Raw genomic sequence first — 14,143 nt, 5'->3', positions numbered from 1 at the left:
AGATTATTTCTGATGTTCTATATGATGAGTCATTTTGGCAGGCAAATTGCACAGTGAAACCAACCATTAATAAATTTAAGATTAGCTGGGAAAAACTGGCAGAGTAATCTCTGAAAGTGGGTAATGATGCATTATTCAGAACAATTGTATGATTTAGGAGCTAAAAGGCTTAGGACAGACCACAGGTCCACAGGTCATTATTAGCAAGCTTGTGATATGCTGTTCTAAGCAGCTGCCTAGACATAGATGAATCCCTTCTCCTTGAGGCATTCGACGGTATCTCTCAGACTCACCTCCAATGGAGTGAAGTCGACACCCAGAGCTTCTGCCTTCTTTGTTGATATCTCATTCTTCAAAGAGAAAGGCTTCTCATCTTCGCATCTGCACCATTAGGAAAACAACCGTAAATCTCTTGGACGCACAGTAGTCTGACAGAAGATGAGTTAAGAATTAAGGCAGAATGATAACTTACTTCTTAGGGAGGTGCAAAGTGGGGTAGAGATTGCGCAGAATCTGCAAAACATCATGGCAGTGCACAGTTTTGGCTACTAGGCAATATCTTCCGTGAGCTGAATGATTTTCAAAAGCTAGAATGTGTGCGTGTGACGTCTCTGACATCGACAAATCTATAGCATGTATTTGGAAATGTTTGAGCTCCTGCAGGATAAGCCTCGATTACTCCCATGCCAACGTCAATACAACTTTTACTTTATACTAGATGCTTCTGCCGGTAGTTGAAAACTATGTCGCATGTGGAAATCTAACAGATGATTATAATAGCGTCTGTGCAGCCAATCAAGCAGACCCTTCAATAAGGAAGCCAGATCCAATAAACAGAATTTAAGGGCCTCAGGACCTCATGTTGCCAAATTCAGTTAACTAGCAAAGAAGGATAGCCATTCCATGGAGCAATGCAGAATGACATTCTGAGACACGTGGCCATAACTCGTAAGTATGATTAAGGGCATACAATCAGATAGATAGTTCTACGGTTACTCCTTGAGATTGTCTTTTGGGTAATGAGAACAAGTATGCACAGATGTTTGACGAAGCTGCTCTGAAATAAAATGGCAAAGATTTAATAACAAACATAATTTATGGCTAGATGATAGTGATACCATTGATGAGGTTCAGTATTATCTCCACGGAGAAATTAACAGAGGGCTGCAAGATAGGACCGATCACATATCCTGGGTTTATCGTGACAAGGTCAATTCCATTCTCTTTGGCAAATTCCCAAGCTGCCTTCTCTGCCAAGGTTTTTGAAAGCATATACCAGAGCTGAAGATAGATAAACCAAAGAGACTGTTAGAATGTTTTGCCTCATTCAACACATATAATAACCATTGCCATGACATGGACTTCATTCGATGTCATCCAAGGGGCATTGGGAGATTACCAATTAAAAGAAATGACAGACAAGTAGTTCCCCAGGAATCGAAGTATATAGAAAATGTTGTTTTCAATAAGCATACGTAGCATCTAACATGGTGCTAGACTAAATTGCAAGAGTAACACAAACAACCGTAAGTGATAAGATAGGCACTCCTCGGTTCGAGCATCCATAAAATGTGTCCAGTGAAAGCTATGTGATTTAAGAGAGAATGTTCCCTGATGTCCCAACTCCTCTTAGAATCAACATTTTACCAGTTTAACTGTACAACAAGAACTCTGAATGTTATTCGATAGTTAAATTTCACAAGTGAAAGAAATGAACAGCAATATTGTTAGAAAATTTTGATACACAAACCTTGGATTTCTTGCAAAATTCTGGATCTGAATACTAAGTCTCATCAATGACAATGCCGGAAGTCAGAGGTTTTGCACTGAATGCAACTGCGGCCGTAGAGGACGTCACAACCACTCTCTTGACAGAAGAGGCTTTGGCGCATGATCTTAGAACATTAAGAGTGCCCTTTAGGGCAGGATCAATTATTTCAGCCTGAGTCATGTAATAGAAGAAATCATTAGGTAAAATTCTCATAAAAAGTTACAGAAAACCAAAACTGAACTCGTTGTGGCAGAAGAAACGCAAATCCCCATCCACATGGACCTATCTACTCATTTAGGAAAACAAGGACAGCATTGGAATTTAAGCACGTAACAAACCATGAAAGATGATTGACATGGCAAGATTCAAGCACCTGGGGGTCAGCAGCTGAGGGCAGACAGGGGGATGCAGTGTGAAAAACACATTCGCATCCGTCGACTACGGAGTCAAAGGACCCTTCTTGCAGCAATTCTGCTTTGAATAAATGCAGCCTCTCCTTAGCCCCCTCCAGTGCCAGGAGGTGTCCTATCTTCTTTGGGTCGGCTGTTGCACAAGCACAAGAATGAGAAATCTCAACTGACTGAAATTTAAAAAGTTGCAGGGACCCTCACCGACACACTAGTAGCATCTATAGTCAGAAAGGGCGTAGGCGGAACGAGAAGAGTCGTATTGTTTATGGACGAACTTGTGCAAAACTGATGCGAGAATAAATAAATCAAGAATCCGGAATTGAGCGATGGTTTGAGGGTGCTACTTCTTTAACAAAGTCGAACATGATGCAAGAGATCGGAACTTTATCAGATAGATATATAGACAAAACTAATGAAGGTAGCAAAATTCTTCTCTCTCACAAAAAAATAGCTCGATGGTTTCACTCTAATAAAGGGTTTTTGTTGGAAAAATATGGCTTTGAAATGGGTTGAATATGAAATCGGATCGAGTAAAACAACTCAGACTTTGAGGCGTGATATCACTTTCTTTAAGGATTTATTTGCCCCACAACGTTGCTAATGGTCATCGGTAAAAATCCTCTAGGATACAACAAAGTTTCGGATGAGAATACTAGATAGTAATTATAAACAATCAAAAATTGGCTGTAGTTTTGAAAGAAGACTCGAAAAATGACCACATTTTCTTTCCGAAAAATGACAAATATATATAAAACAATTTTTGCAACTCTTTGTGAAAATTGCCAAAAAATGAACAAATACGTCTTTTAGAAAATTGTTCGGATAAACAAATGCGACTCTTCGGAAGAAGTCGAAAACCTAATAATTGCAACTTTTCAGAAAAAATTGCAAAATCGAATAAGTAATTTTTCAAAGGTTGTCTTGAAAAAACACAAATAAAATTCGGAATAATAGTTTTTTTTTTTTAAAATAGAATTTCGAATTTTGAATTTTCGTTTTATATTTGATTTTCGAAAGTTCTCAAATTAAAAGGTAACATTTGAATTAAAATAAATAAATAAATAAATAAATAAATAAATAACAAGGGATTAATGCTACTTATTCGTGCACCCGCATGCGGGTATGGTGGGGCTAAAACCCATTTGCACATTTATAAATTGACCAATTTGCTCCCACATTTTCTACGTGGGACAACACTTTTTTCTTACTTGGGTCTCGGATAGTGGCTCGAACAGTGTAGCCACGGTGGAGCAAGAGCTTGACCAGCCAAGAAGCTATGTAACCCGACCCTCCTGTCACACCCACCACCTTCCCTGCTCCGCTCATCTTCTCCGTTCTCGGCACCTGAACCGTGGAGTTCACACACGCTGGTCTCGTCTCCTGTGGCTTGGGGGAGAGAGTGAACGAGTACTGGACTCGGTGGCGGAGCAGATGGACTTATAAAGAGCCCGATGCTCGGCCGAATCTTTAAAGAACCGAGTAGTAAATCACCAACCTTAGAGGTGGGGCTAGTGCCTATGTATAATGTCACTCGCATGTTGAATGAAGTTTTCAGGCTCTAATAGAGGACCAACCATGCTTGTCGGGTCTATATCACGACAGGCCAATTTTGTGCCCTTTAGCAATTTCCAGCGGGGTCCTCTGCTAAGGCTTTTGAAAGGACATGCCAAAACTCAAAATAGAAATATTATAAGTCAATGCAATGAAAGATCACATGAGTAGGTCAAATATAACTGACATTAACTTGACAACGCTGCCTCATTTAGCATTCTAGAATCACCACTTTAAGAGTTGAAGGCTTTATTTGATTTGGGCTTAAGGCCCGTTCGCCCAAGTTGGGCCCAGAAAGCCCGGCCCACGGGAATAGGGCCCGTGGAAAGAAGAGGGTATAAAAGGGAGGAGAGAGAGAAAAATACACCGTTTGTTTTTGCAATTTAATGTACGTCTTTTTCTTCTCACGCTCTCTCTCTCCTAAAAAAAAGAACAGTAAGCATACGGCGCGCTTTTCTTCCCTTCAAGGCCTCCTCGGATCGAACAAAGTCTGATTTCTCTTCCTCCATTAGCGTCGGTGTTTAATGCGTGGCTAGCACAGCGTACGCTCGAATCCGTGGTGTGCTTTACGATCGGTGATACATGTTTTCCGGGCCGTCTTCCGCATTGATTTAGGGGTTCGATTTAGTGTCGAATCCGGTTTTTTGGGGATCAGTCATTCCCAACAAGAGTAAGTAATGAGAAGCTTCTCACTAACGCGCCTAAGTCAGAAAAATACATGAGAGCATATTCGTATATGAGAAGGTTGAGAATCCAATAGGTGAACAACAAATCCTTAGGGCAAGGAAGATACAATTGCTTGGCACTACAATAATTCAATATCACGCCAGAAGTGACTATTTTTTATAGAGACCCGACCCTCCTATCGCGCCCACCACCTTCTCTGCTCCGCTCATCTCCTCCGTTCTTGGCGCCTGAACCGTGTGGAGTTCGCGCGCGCTGGTCTCGTCTCTTGTGGTTCGAGGGAGAGAGTGAACGAGTCCGGGAGACTCGTGGCGGAGCAGATGGACTTGTACAGAGTCCGATGGCCAGCCCAATCTTTAAAGATAATCCAAACCCATTTTTTGTCGCTTTTGGCTGGCAACAGACGGCTTCTTTACAACTCAACATACATTTTTTCTTTTTCTTTTTTTTTGTTCAGAATTAATGTAGAATTTGGCATTGATAGATGTCCAACATCCTGAAGAATTACTTATCTATGTGTGAAAGGACAAATCCGTGAAAGAAACTAATCACGCTAAGGCTATAATAGAGGAGCAGCCTTAAAAGTGGGGTTAGTGCCTACTTAAGACTGTAATGTCACTGTCACATGTTGAATAGAGTTTTCCTTCTTTAATAAAGGATCTATCATGTAAAGTTTATCACGTAAAGTTTATCACGATAGGCCAATCTTGTGCTCTTTAGCAATTTCCAGCTAAAGTTTTTTAAAACACATATCAAAACTCAAATTAAAAAGATTATGAATTAATGCAATGAAAGGGTACATGCACTTGTCACAAGTATAACTGATGTTAACTTGACAACCCACCTCATTTTATATTCCAGGACCACTACTTCAAGAGACATAAGTTATCAAATTCTCACGATAATACAGAGGTCTTAAATAATAATACAATTTGGTTTGACAAAATTTGGTAGTGAATTTAAAATTGAGGATGCAAAAATGCAATATGAAAATACAAGTGGTAAAGTGGGTAATTTCCCTTTTATCATCATTCGCATCATTCGTTTTGCTAGAAATTGAAATTTTGGTGATACTGAGATGGAATCTTGACTTACCATCCTGATTAAATGTCACCCCTTCCTAACTAAACACGGGCGTAACAAAATTTTGATGAAGGAGCCTACTAATTCCAATTTCGAGAACCCGCGTTTTGTTACTCCATCATGTACTAGCACGCAGGCTTACCGTACTGTACGTCTCCCGCTTCTTTAATTCTGCTGCTCCTGACGGCTTCTGCTGACTCTCTCTCTCTCTCTCTCTCTCTCCTCCTCTTCTCCGTCTTCTTCTTCGTTCAGAACGGCGTTTTCTCTCGTTCTTTGCTCCCGTCTCGAGGCTCTGCTGCAGGTTCGCTTCTTCCTCTCGGTCGCTCGCTAATTCCCGCAGCGTTTCTCTCTTCTTGCTTGCTTGCTACCTCTGCTTCCTCTGTTACGTTGCGCTTCTTTAGTTGAACTCGCGTCTCGCGTTTTCGCAATCCTCCCTTTTCCTCACGCATATTGATGGACAAAACCCTAGCCCTCTCCAAAAACTCTCTCCCCTAATCTCGCTCTCGGTCCGTTGGTCGCCTCGCCTCGCCTGCGGCCTTCCCTCTTGCAGTCGGCCTTCCCTTTCCCCTCGCTGTTTCTGCATTTCGTTAGGCGCTTCTATGATTGCGCTGAATTTTCTGGCTTTCCTTTTTTTTTCTTCTCTTTGGCGCTAAATAGTTTCGGCTTGATCGTTCAAGTCTCTCTATTGGTGCCTAAAATGAGATGGCAAATTTGTCTTGTATCTTGGTAGTTGGTTTAGTCTTAAGTACTTTCGTTACCTTTAGCAGCCCATGTCTCATTCCATGTTCAAGTGCGGATAGTTTGGATTTTGTGCCTGGGGGCAATTGCAATATATTCAAGTAACTGAAGCTTGAATTTGCTTTCTTTCTTCATTACTTTCGCAGTAGTTTCATGGAACTAGTGTTTAGATAACAGCCATTTCATTTCTTTAACTTCCATTACCAGTTTAGCTTTAAAGCAAAGCAAAGCGTGGTTTTCTTTTTCTGTGAAGACTTTACGACAGTGTGTAAATTGTCACGAGGTTTTTTGGTGGTTGGGTGAATCTGAAAGTACCTGTGGCTGCGAGATAACCATGTTTCTTTTATTTTATTGAAAGTTTGAAGAAATTGGTTTGCATTAAACCAACAATTGGATGCTTTCTACAGGATCTACTTGAAATACTGGAGAAGATGGGTAACTGTGCTGCTGCGTTCAAGTTTCCGTATTAATGGTAGCAATTCAGGAGAAATTTGGCAGGTATCCAAAAATGTGAATGCTGGATGCCATTGTATTCCTTTGATTTGCGGAGTTTAACTTGTTGGTAAGGTTTCACTTAGGATCCAGCAGTTGGATGTGAAATGCAAAATCAAGCTTTGTTATCGTTTTTTCGTTGTGCAAATTCTCATAGATTTCATTCTAGAGGATTTTGCTATAGTATACAAATGCATCGTTGATCATCAAACAAAAATTGTTTGAATTAGGCGTTGCTCTTTGAATGTTTTGTTTTCAAACTGAGAAGTAAATTTCCGCAATTAAACTAGCTGGGTTTTCGAGAAGTATTAGTGTGGGTCTATTGATGCATTTCAAAATAATTTGTGAATTTAGAGTTGAACGTTGATTGATGAAGTTGTCAATTTCCTTTTCTTGTTTCAGTTTTGTGATATGGCAGCTTGTCACTTGTTACTAATTGACACGTAGTAATGACCTCAGGTAATATTTTTCTCATAGGATAATGAGCTTGTAAATGTTATTGCATTGTGTGATATCAATCCTATAAAGACCATGTAACTTTTACAATTTTAGCTATCTAAGGAAGCTGATTCAAGATTACATGATCTACCATGGTATGTGCCAAATAAGTATTGAAACAAATTTGTACATTTACACATGCATGTGTAAGTAACATATTTTAAGCAATATGATTACAGCTATTGGAGCTTACATTGCAAGATGAAACTTGGATCAATTTATTGAGTTAGAATATTTTTACGTTTTTGTTGTATAGAGACTCACATGGATTGTCTACACAAACTTTATTTTTGATATTATTATGAGTAATAAATTGAAATAGATTTTGCAGCGTGTGCTTGGATTGTGGAAGCTGTAATTATGGGCATAAAATCGGATAAGCATATTGAGAAAGCTATGATGGAAATCAATGCTGGTAACCATGATTTTAGATTTTGTTTGGTGCTAAGTGCCTCATATAAAAGTATATTTTGATTTGCATCATATGAGCTTATCACAAGTTTTGTTTTTGTTTTGGACTTTGGGTTGTGCTAAAAGAGGATGCTTGCAAATGAGGCTCAGGATAGCACGCTGACATCAAAGCGTTGTGGACATGGCATATTTAAAGTTGCTGGCTCTAAGCATCGTTTGCAAGCTTTCTCTTTATTGGATCCAAAACAAAAACAAAATTTGTTAGTAAACTCAAAATATACTACCAAACAAAGTCTAAATTCATGGTTAGCAGCACTAGTTTTCATTATAGCTTTTTCAACATGCTTATTCGGTTTTATGCCCACAGTTACGGTTTCTAAAGTGACATATCCATAGCCAAGTATCGCTCATAATAATATCAAGAATGAAGTTTGTGTAGACAACCGTTGGAGTCTTTGTACAACAAATGCGGAAAAATGTTCTAGTAATCCAAGTTTTGTCTTGTGATATAAGTTCCAATAGTTGTAATAATTGAAACAACAAAATTAGGGAATGCAATAGTTGTTGTTTGCACATGTAAATGTACAAATTTGTTCCAATATTATATTTGTACTAATATAATTTATTTGACATATACCATGAATTGTGTAATTAAGTTAGCTTCCTTAAATTGCTAAAATTGTAAAAAGCCTCAGTTACATGGTTGGGCTTGATATCGCACGATTACAATAACATTTACAACTCATTGTCCTGTAAGAAGAATGTCATGAGGTCATAAGTATTTATATGTCAATTAATTGACAAGTTGCCATATCACATAATTGAAGATAAACTTTGCAAGGCAAACCATGTGGTCTTGATTTTGCATTTCACTTTCAAGCTTGCTGGATTGTGAGTGAAAGCTTGCCAATGAGTTGATATCCACAAATCAAAGGAATATAATGTCATCCAGATTTTTGGCATGCCTGTCAAATTTCATTGATTTGAGAACTTCAACGCAGCAGCAGAGGTTACCCATCGTAAACTGTTCAATCCAACATCATGAGTAAGTAAATTTTATGAAGACCATCAATACACTAGAGCAAGCTGTACCTTCCTCAGGACATTGGCCCTTAGCAGCTTCAAGAGATGGTCAATAAGCTCCTCAATAACGTAAGATGAATTTGATCTTTGAGTTTGCTTGTGCTGATGTACCATTGCAAATTTATGGGTGAGCATAGACCTAGAATTTTAAGTGGGACTGGGTGTGGAAGTTTGGTTTTTCACGGTCTCATGTCGTTCTTGTTGAGAAGTGTCCACCTTTTTCTTAATTTACTTTGTTTGCTCCTTATGTGAACATGTTTTTAACCGAAACACTGACTACGCAACTTATGGATTGTTGTTTTGTTGCCAACGCCCCCTGCTTGTCAATGCTTAACTTTTTTGGAAAAATTTCCTGTCCATTGATTTAGATATTTTCACTCGTCTACAAAATTTTGTTGATGGCCGAGATAGTTTTTCATTTTCTCCCTCCTCTAATGGATTTCATACTTTTGGGATAATTAGGAGGACAGATTTCCGTATACTTTTTATATATCAGACCAGGAGCTTGTCGTCTCTTTGAATCTTTATTGCAGAAAAACAAAGGTCAGTGAAGAAGCAGAGGCCTTGTGCTTTTAAGGAGCTTCCTCAGGTCTCTAACTACATATCTGTCATTCATTTTGAATATGGGTTCACATTGCGGTTTCCGTGGAGAAGGTCTTGTCCATAGTCTGTCAGCCACAAGCCATTTTCCGAATTCGTCCTTTAAATCGCTGTTCAGCAACAATTGCTGTTATGAGGCTGAGCTTTCTTATCCATCAGAGTTCTTAGCTCTGGTAGCTGCTGGATACTATCCATCATTCATAGTATACCCTGATTCAGTTAGACTGATCTTAGACATAACATAACATACTATCTGTTTTTTTTTTTTTCCCTTTTTTCGTGTGTGGGGGGTGGGTGGGGTGCCATTGTATCAAGGAGAGCAATGTTGTTAGAAGGATGTTGATTATGGAGATTACAGTTTCAATCCTTATGGAGTGCTGGAGGACCTTTGTTTGACATGTTGTAATTAAATTGCGCTTAATAAGCAATATGTCTATATTATTCCTAATAGTCTGATATATACAGATAAAATTCCCTTTTAAAGGTTCATTTCTCTGCCATTGCAGGTCACTCAGAAGCTGTTCTATCTGTGGCCTTTAGACCTGACAGGAAGCAACTGGCTAGTGGTTCAGGAGATATCACAGTCCGATTGTGGGACCTAAATACTCGGACCCGATGTTTGCATGCAACGGTTGAATATTTGAATCTCTTAGTTCCTTATGCCCTTCAAGTTTCTAATTGTATGCTCCCTTCCCCATCATGGGGGCATCTAAATATACGCATGCCTACTTGCTGTATAGTTGGTTTCTTTTTGCTTAGCTGGAGAACAGTTGAGTTTTCCTTTTTATATATTTATTTATTAACTTTTTTTTTTTTTTTTTTTTTTTTTTTTGGGGGGTTGGAAGGAGGGAGGGAAGGTGCGGTAGGTTGAATTTTCCTGGAGGCATAAGCTGAAAGCTGTACTGATGGAGTGGATTGTGGGTGGAAAAAATATTAGTAAGCGGTTTGTTGGCAGTATAGATTACTTGGTTTCCTTTTTGTCTGTTTGATTAATGAAAGTTTCTTCTTACTCAGGGCACAAGAATTGGGTCCTCTGTATTACATGGTAACCTGATGGTAAGCATCTTGTAAGTGGAAGCAAGGCTGGAGAACTCCAATGTTGGGATCCGTTGACTGTGCAACCATCAGGCAATCCACTTGTTGTATGATCCTTATTGCATTATAAGACTAGAAAGTATCTTATTCAGTTGATTGTATTTTGCTGCTTTTACCGACTTCATTTAACTTTGACCTAAATTTATTTTCTGGAAAGTTGTTTGGACCAAATAGTTTTGGACCTTTGGTGTTACACGAATCCTTCCTTAAAGGATTCCATGGAACTCCATTTCCTATTAATATTTCTTGGTTTATAACTCCATATTGAAGAGGAAATGGTGGATAAAATTGCCAATTTGTTGCTTCTAATTGATACATGCGGCAAAATAAGTGGGAGCAGTGTTGGCGTTAATTTGGATGATATCCATAAGGTTAGTGTAGTGAGTACAGTTTATTGTGTAGCTTTGCCTTTATAGGATGAGATCATGGTGTACCCTTTTTGTTGAGGAAAGCTTTCTGACACTCTTTACCATTTTTTGACGATAACTTGTGAGGTGTTGAAGTGTCTAACTTGATTTTATGGCTGATGCATAGCAAGAATAGTCTCTGTGCCACTAAGACAATTGAATCTGCTTTATGTCAGGGCCACAAGAAATGGATCACAGGTTTATCTTGGGAACCAGTACATCTGAGTTCCCCATGCCGTCACTTTGTGAGTTCTTGTGAAGATGGTGATGCATGCATACGGGATGTAACACTATGAAGATGTGTAATATGTCTGAGCAGTCATACTCTAGCTATTACATGCATAAATTGGGGAGGAGACGTTGTAATGTATACTGGGTATGCAACTTCCTTAATTTTGGCAATTGTTGGTAAAACTGCCTTTCAATTAATGGTTTCAAATTTTTGGCATGAATTCTCTCTCCCAATCCTTAATAGCTGTCCCACTGACAAGTTGGAACAAGAGAGGCAATTCAACACTGAGATAAATATTTAATCACTTTGTGATGTATTAATGTCCATATGCTAGTACCGTGCTCCATGAACAACAAAAGGATAACGTGAAGTTTTCTTGACTAATTCGAACTTCTAATGGGCCTAAGATTAAGCGAGGACTTGTAAATTCTGCCTTCAAGTTACTGAGTATCCTTGGACTTTGCCAAACTGCTGCTGCTTCTACTACTTGTTACCTGGTGAAGTAATTATTTTAAATTTCTTGCAGCTCCCAGGACTGTACAATTAATGTCTGAGAAACTCCCAGGGGAAGCTGATAAGGGAATTGAATGTAACATCTTTTTTGATGTTTGTTATACAGATTGCAGGGTCATTGCATGCCTGTCTTCTTCTTCGCCACAGGAGCTTTATATTTATTTTCGCCTTTGGAGTAGCTGCATTCACTCAATCTCTTTGGTGCCAGGAGGCAGTTTGGCACCTAGTGACCTACCCCATACTAATTGGGCATATTATTTAGCCCAGCTATTGGCAATATCATGTCCTTGAATGTTTTCATTGTATAGTTCTTGGGAGATATTGACAGTAAGAATGAAATACCACCATTTTTTGATGTCTCTGAGATATGAATTGCATATTTAGGTTAGAGTTTAGTTTTCATGGCTCGCGTGGTTATGTCTTTTCTTAGTTTCTACTGCCAAGTCCACATTCTTAATCTAAGTTGCTGCTAGATCCCTCTCTTCTTTTTTTCACGATCATCCTTATTTCTGTAAAATTTTTGTTGTAGGATCATGGACACTGGGTTAACTCCCTGCTCTGAGCGCTGAGTATGTTCTTCGAACTGTAGCTTTTGATCACACTGGAAAACAGTATTCATCTTCTGAAGAAATGAAGCAAGTAGGTAACTGTTATTATGTGGAATCATCTTTATATCATGAGGCAATAAATCACACATTTATTTCTCTCTGCACATTGATTTGCTCATGCAACTTAGTATGCATTGGTTATTTCTCTCTGGACATTATTTTCTTACAACCTAGTATGCATTAGCCAGCATGTCTTTTTGCTCTGTGCATGTTCTGCCCCCTTGTGGTGATTCTCTGCCTTTGGGTCTATGCACATTTGTAATCTACTTTCTAGTAATTGTTATATGAACTTCTGTATTTTGTTGATGAAAATAGGTTGCATTAGAAAGTTACAAGAAAATGAAAGGCAATGCTCCCGAAAAATTGATCTCTGGATCTGATGATTTTACTATGTTTCTGTGGGAACCTTCTGTCAGTAAGCATCCGAAAACACGAATGACCGATCATCAACAGGTATGTGCGTGCGCGTGTGTGAGGGGAGAGGAGGGAGGGAGGGAGGGAGATTGATTTGACAGCTGCCTGCTTTTGCTGTGTGATTGATTCCCTAAGTATTTACTGTATATAGAAGACTGTTTGTGTTCCATTGTATACTATCAATTGCCATAATGATGCTAAATAAGGACGTACTTCACATTGTGATCCTGGTGGCACTGGTTCAATGGATGAGACATCCTCCTAATATTTTCTTGAGGCTAGTACTTTAGATCCTTGTTGAACCGTCTTAGGTGTAAATGCGGGAAATTATGCTTTTTGTTTGCAGCTTGTGGATCGTGTCTACTTTTCACCGGATGGGCAATGGGTGGCTAGTGCTTCGTTTGATAGATCTGTGAAGTTGTGTAATGGTATTGTTGGGAAGTTTGTTGCTGCATTCAGTGGACATGTCGGGCCTGTATATCAGATAAGGTTTGAGGTATTTTCAAAATTTTCTCGTCTCATCCATTCGAGAATGATTTCTAATCATGATTTACATAATGCACGGTTGGTCTGCAGATAGTAGACTTCTTTTAAGTGGGAGCAAAGACTACCCTGAAGGTCAGTTGCACAAAGCATATAGCGTTCGAATGATTTCCATAAAGTACTTACGTGTGTCATGGGCCAGCTTTAAGAGAGATCAAGTGTGGTCACTTAGAATTGTAACAGGAGAGCTTGTAATATTATCTGTGAAAATAATCAGTGTTACAGGAAATTAGTTTATTTATGGTGCAAGCAATAAGGATTTTTCCCCCCGGTTGCTGAGTTCTAGTGCAACTTGTTTTCATTGAGATCTCAATGGCCTATTTAAAGTTATTTTTTGAACCATTAGACCATGTTAGGTCTGCTTATTTTGCCAGATATGGTGATGAGGATATCGTAAAGCAGAGTACGAATGGAAGCTTGAGTGATGTACTCTTGCTTCTTGTTTTAATTCTGTTTGAACTATTTGTAAATGTCAATAGCATGTGGAGTCTGCCCTTTTTACCGGTTATGATTATTATGAATTTTTGCCTGATTTGAATGCTTAAATGTTTGCTCAATATTTGGCTTACTTTTAGATCTGGGATATTCGCACGAAGAAGTTGAAACAAGATCTTCCGGGTCATGCGGATGAGGTTTGTTCCCTTAACATGGTCATCAGACAAGTTTTAAGTTTGTATGTCTATCATGGACTACCACTTGCTTACTTTAGCACGTGTTCTCGTGAGAACGTTTTTGCGGTCGATTGGAATCCAGACGGTGAGAATGTTGCTTCTGGTGGTAAAGATAAGGTGTTGAAGCTATGGATGGGATAATGCACTGGGAGTTATACTAAGGCCTGTCAGACCATTGCATATGCAGATGAAATGAGATGGCAGTTCAGATGCTTTCATCAGAAGTGAAGATTGATTGTTTGATAACACATTACGTCTGCAGACAGAAAGTGCATGCTCAACTATTAGGTGCTGCGAGTTCAGATGCAATTTGGTCGTGTAGATCTCTATTGCATCAGG

General features: G+C 39.0%; 1 protein-coding gene and 1 long non-coding RNA gene across 2 annotated transcripts; one reads left to right on the top strand and one right to left on the bottom strand.

Moving 5' to 3' along the window:
* Positions 1-66: 66 nt before the first annotated feature.
* On the bottom strand, positions 67-3,688 carry LOC104454621 (phenylacetaldehyde reductase). Its single transcript, XM_039316639.1, is given in 7 exon segments — positions 67-381; positions 473-601; positions 603-657; positions 1,119-1,281; positions 1,751-1,942; positions 2,145-2,314; positions 3,390-3,688. Coding segments are annotated over 7 exon segments (972 nt in total). The 5' UTR covers positions 3,508-3,688; the 3' UTR covers positions 67-236.
* A 9,466-nt stretch (positions 3,689-13,154) lies between these two features.
* LOC120295472 lies at positions 13,155-14,128 on the top strand. Its single transcript, XR_005552875.1, has 3 exons — positions 13,155-13,208; positions 13,709-13,765; positions 13,859-14,128. It is a non-coding gene; the product is annotated as an uncharacterized LOC120295472 (long non-coding RNA).
* Positions 14,129-14,143: the final 15 nt, after the last annotated feature.

Source organism: Eucalyptus grandis, chromosome 7 (genome assembly GCF_016545825.1).
Source record: "Eucalyptus grandis isolate ANBG69807.140 chromosome 7, ASM1654582v1, whole genome shotgun sequence".
NCBI lineage: Eukaryota > Viridiplantae > Streptophyta > Magnoliopsida > Myrtales > Myrtaceae > Eucalyptus > Eucalyptus grandis.
This window is presented reverse-complemented; position numbering and strand designations above follow the sequence as displayed.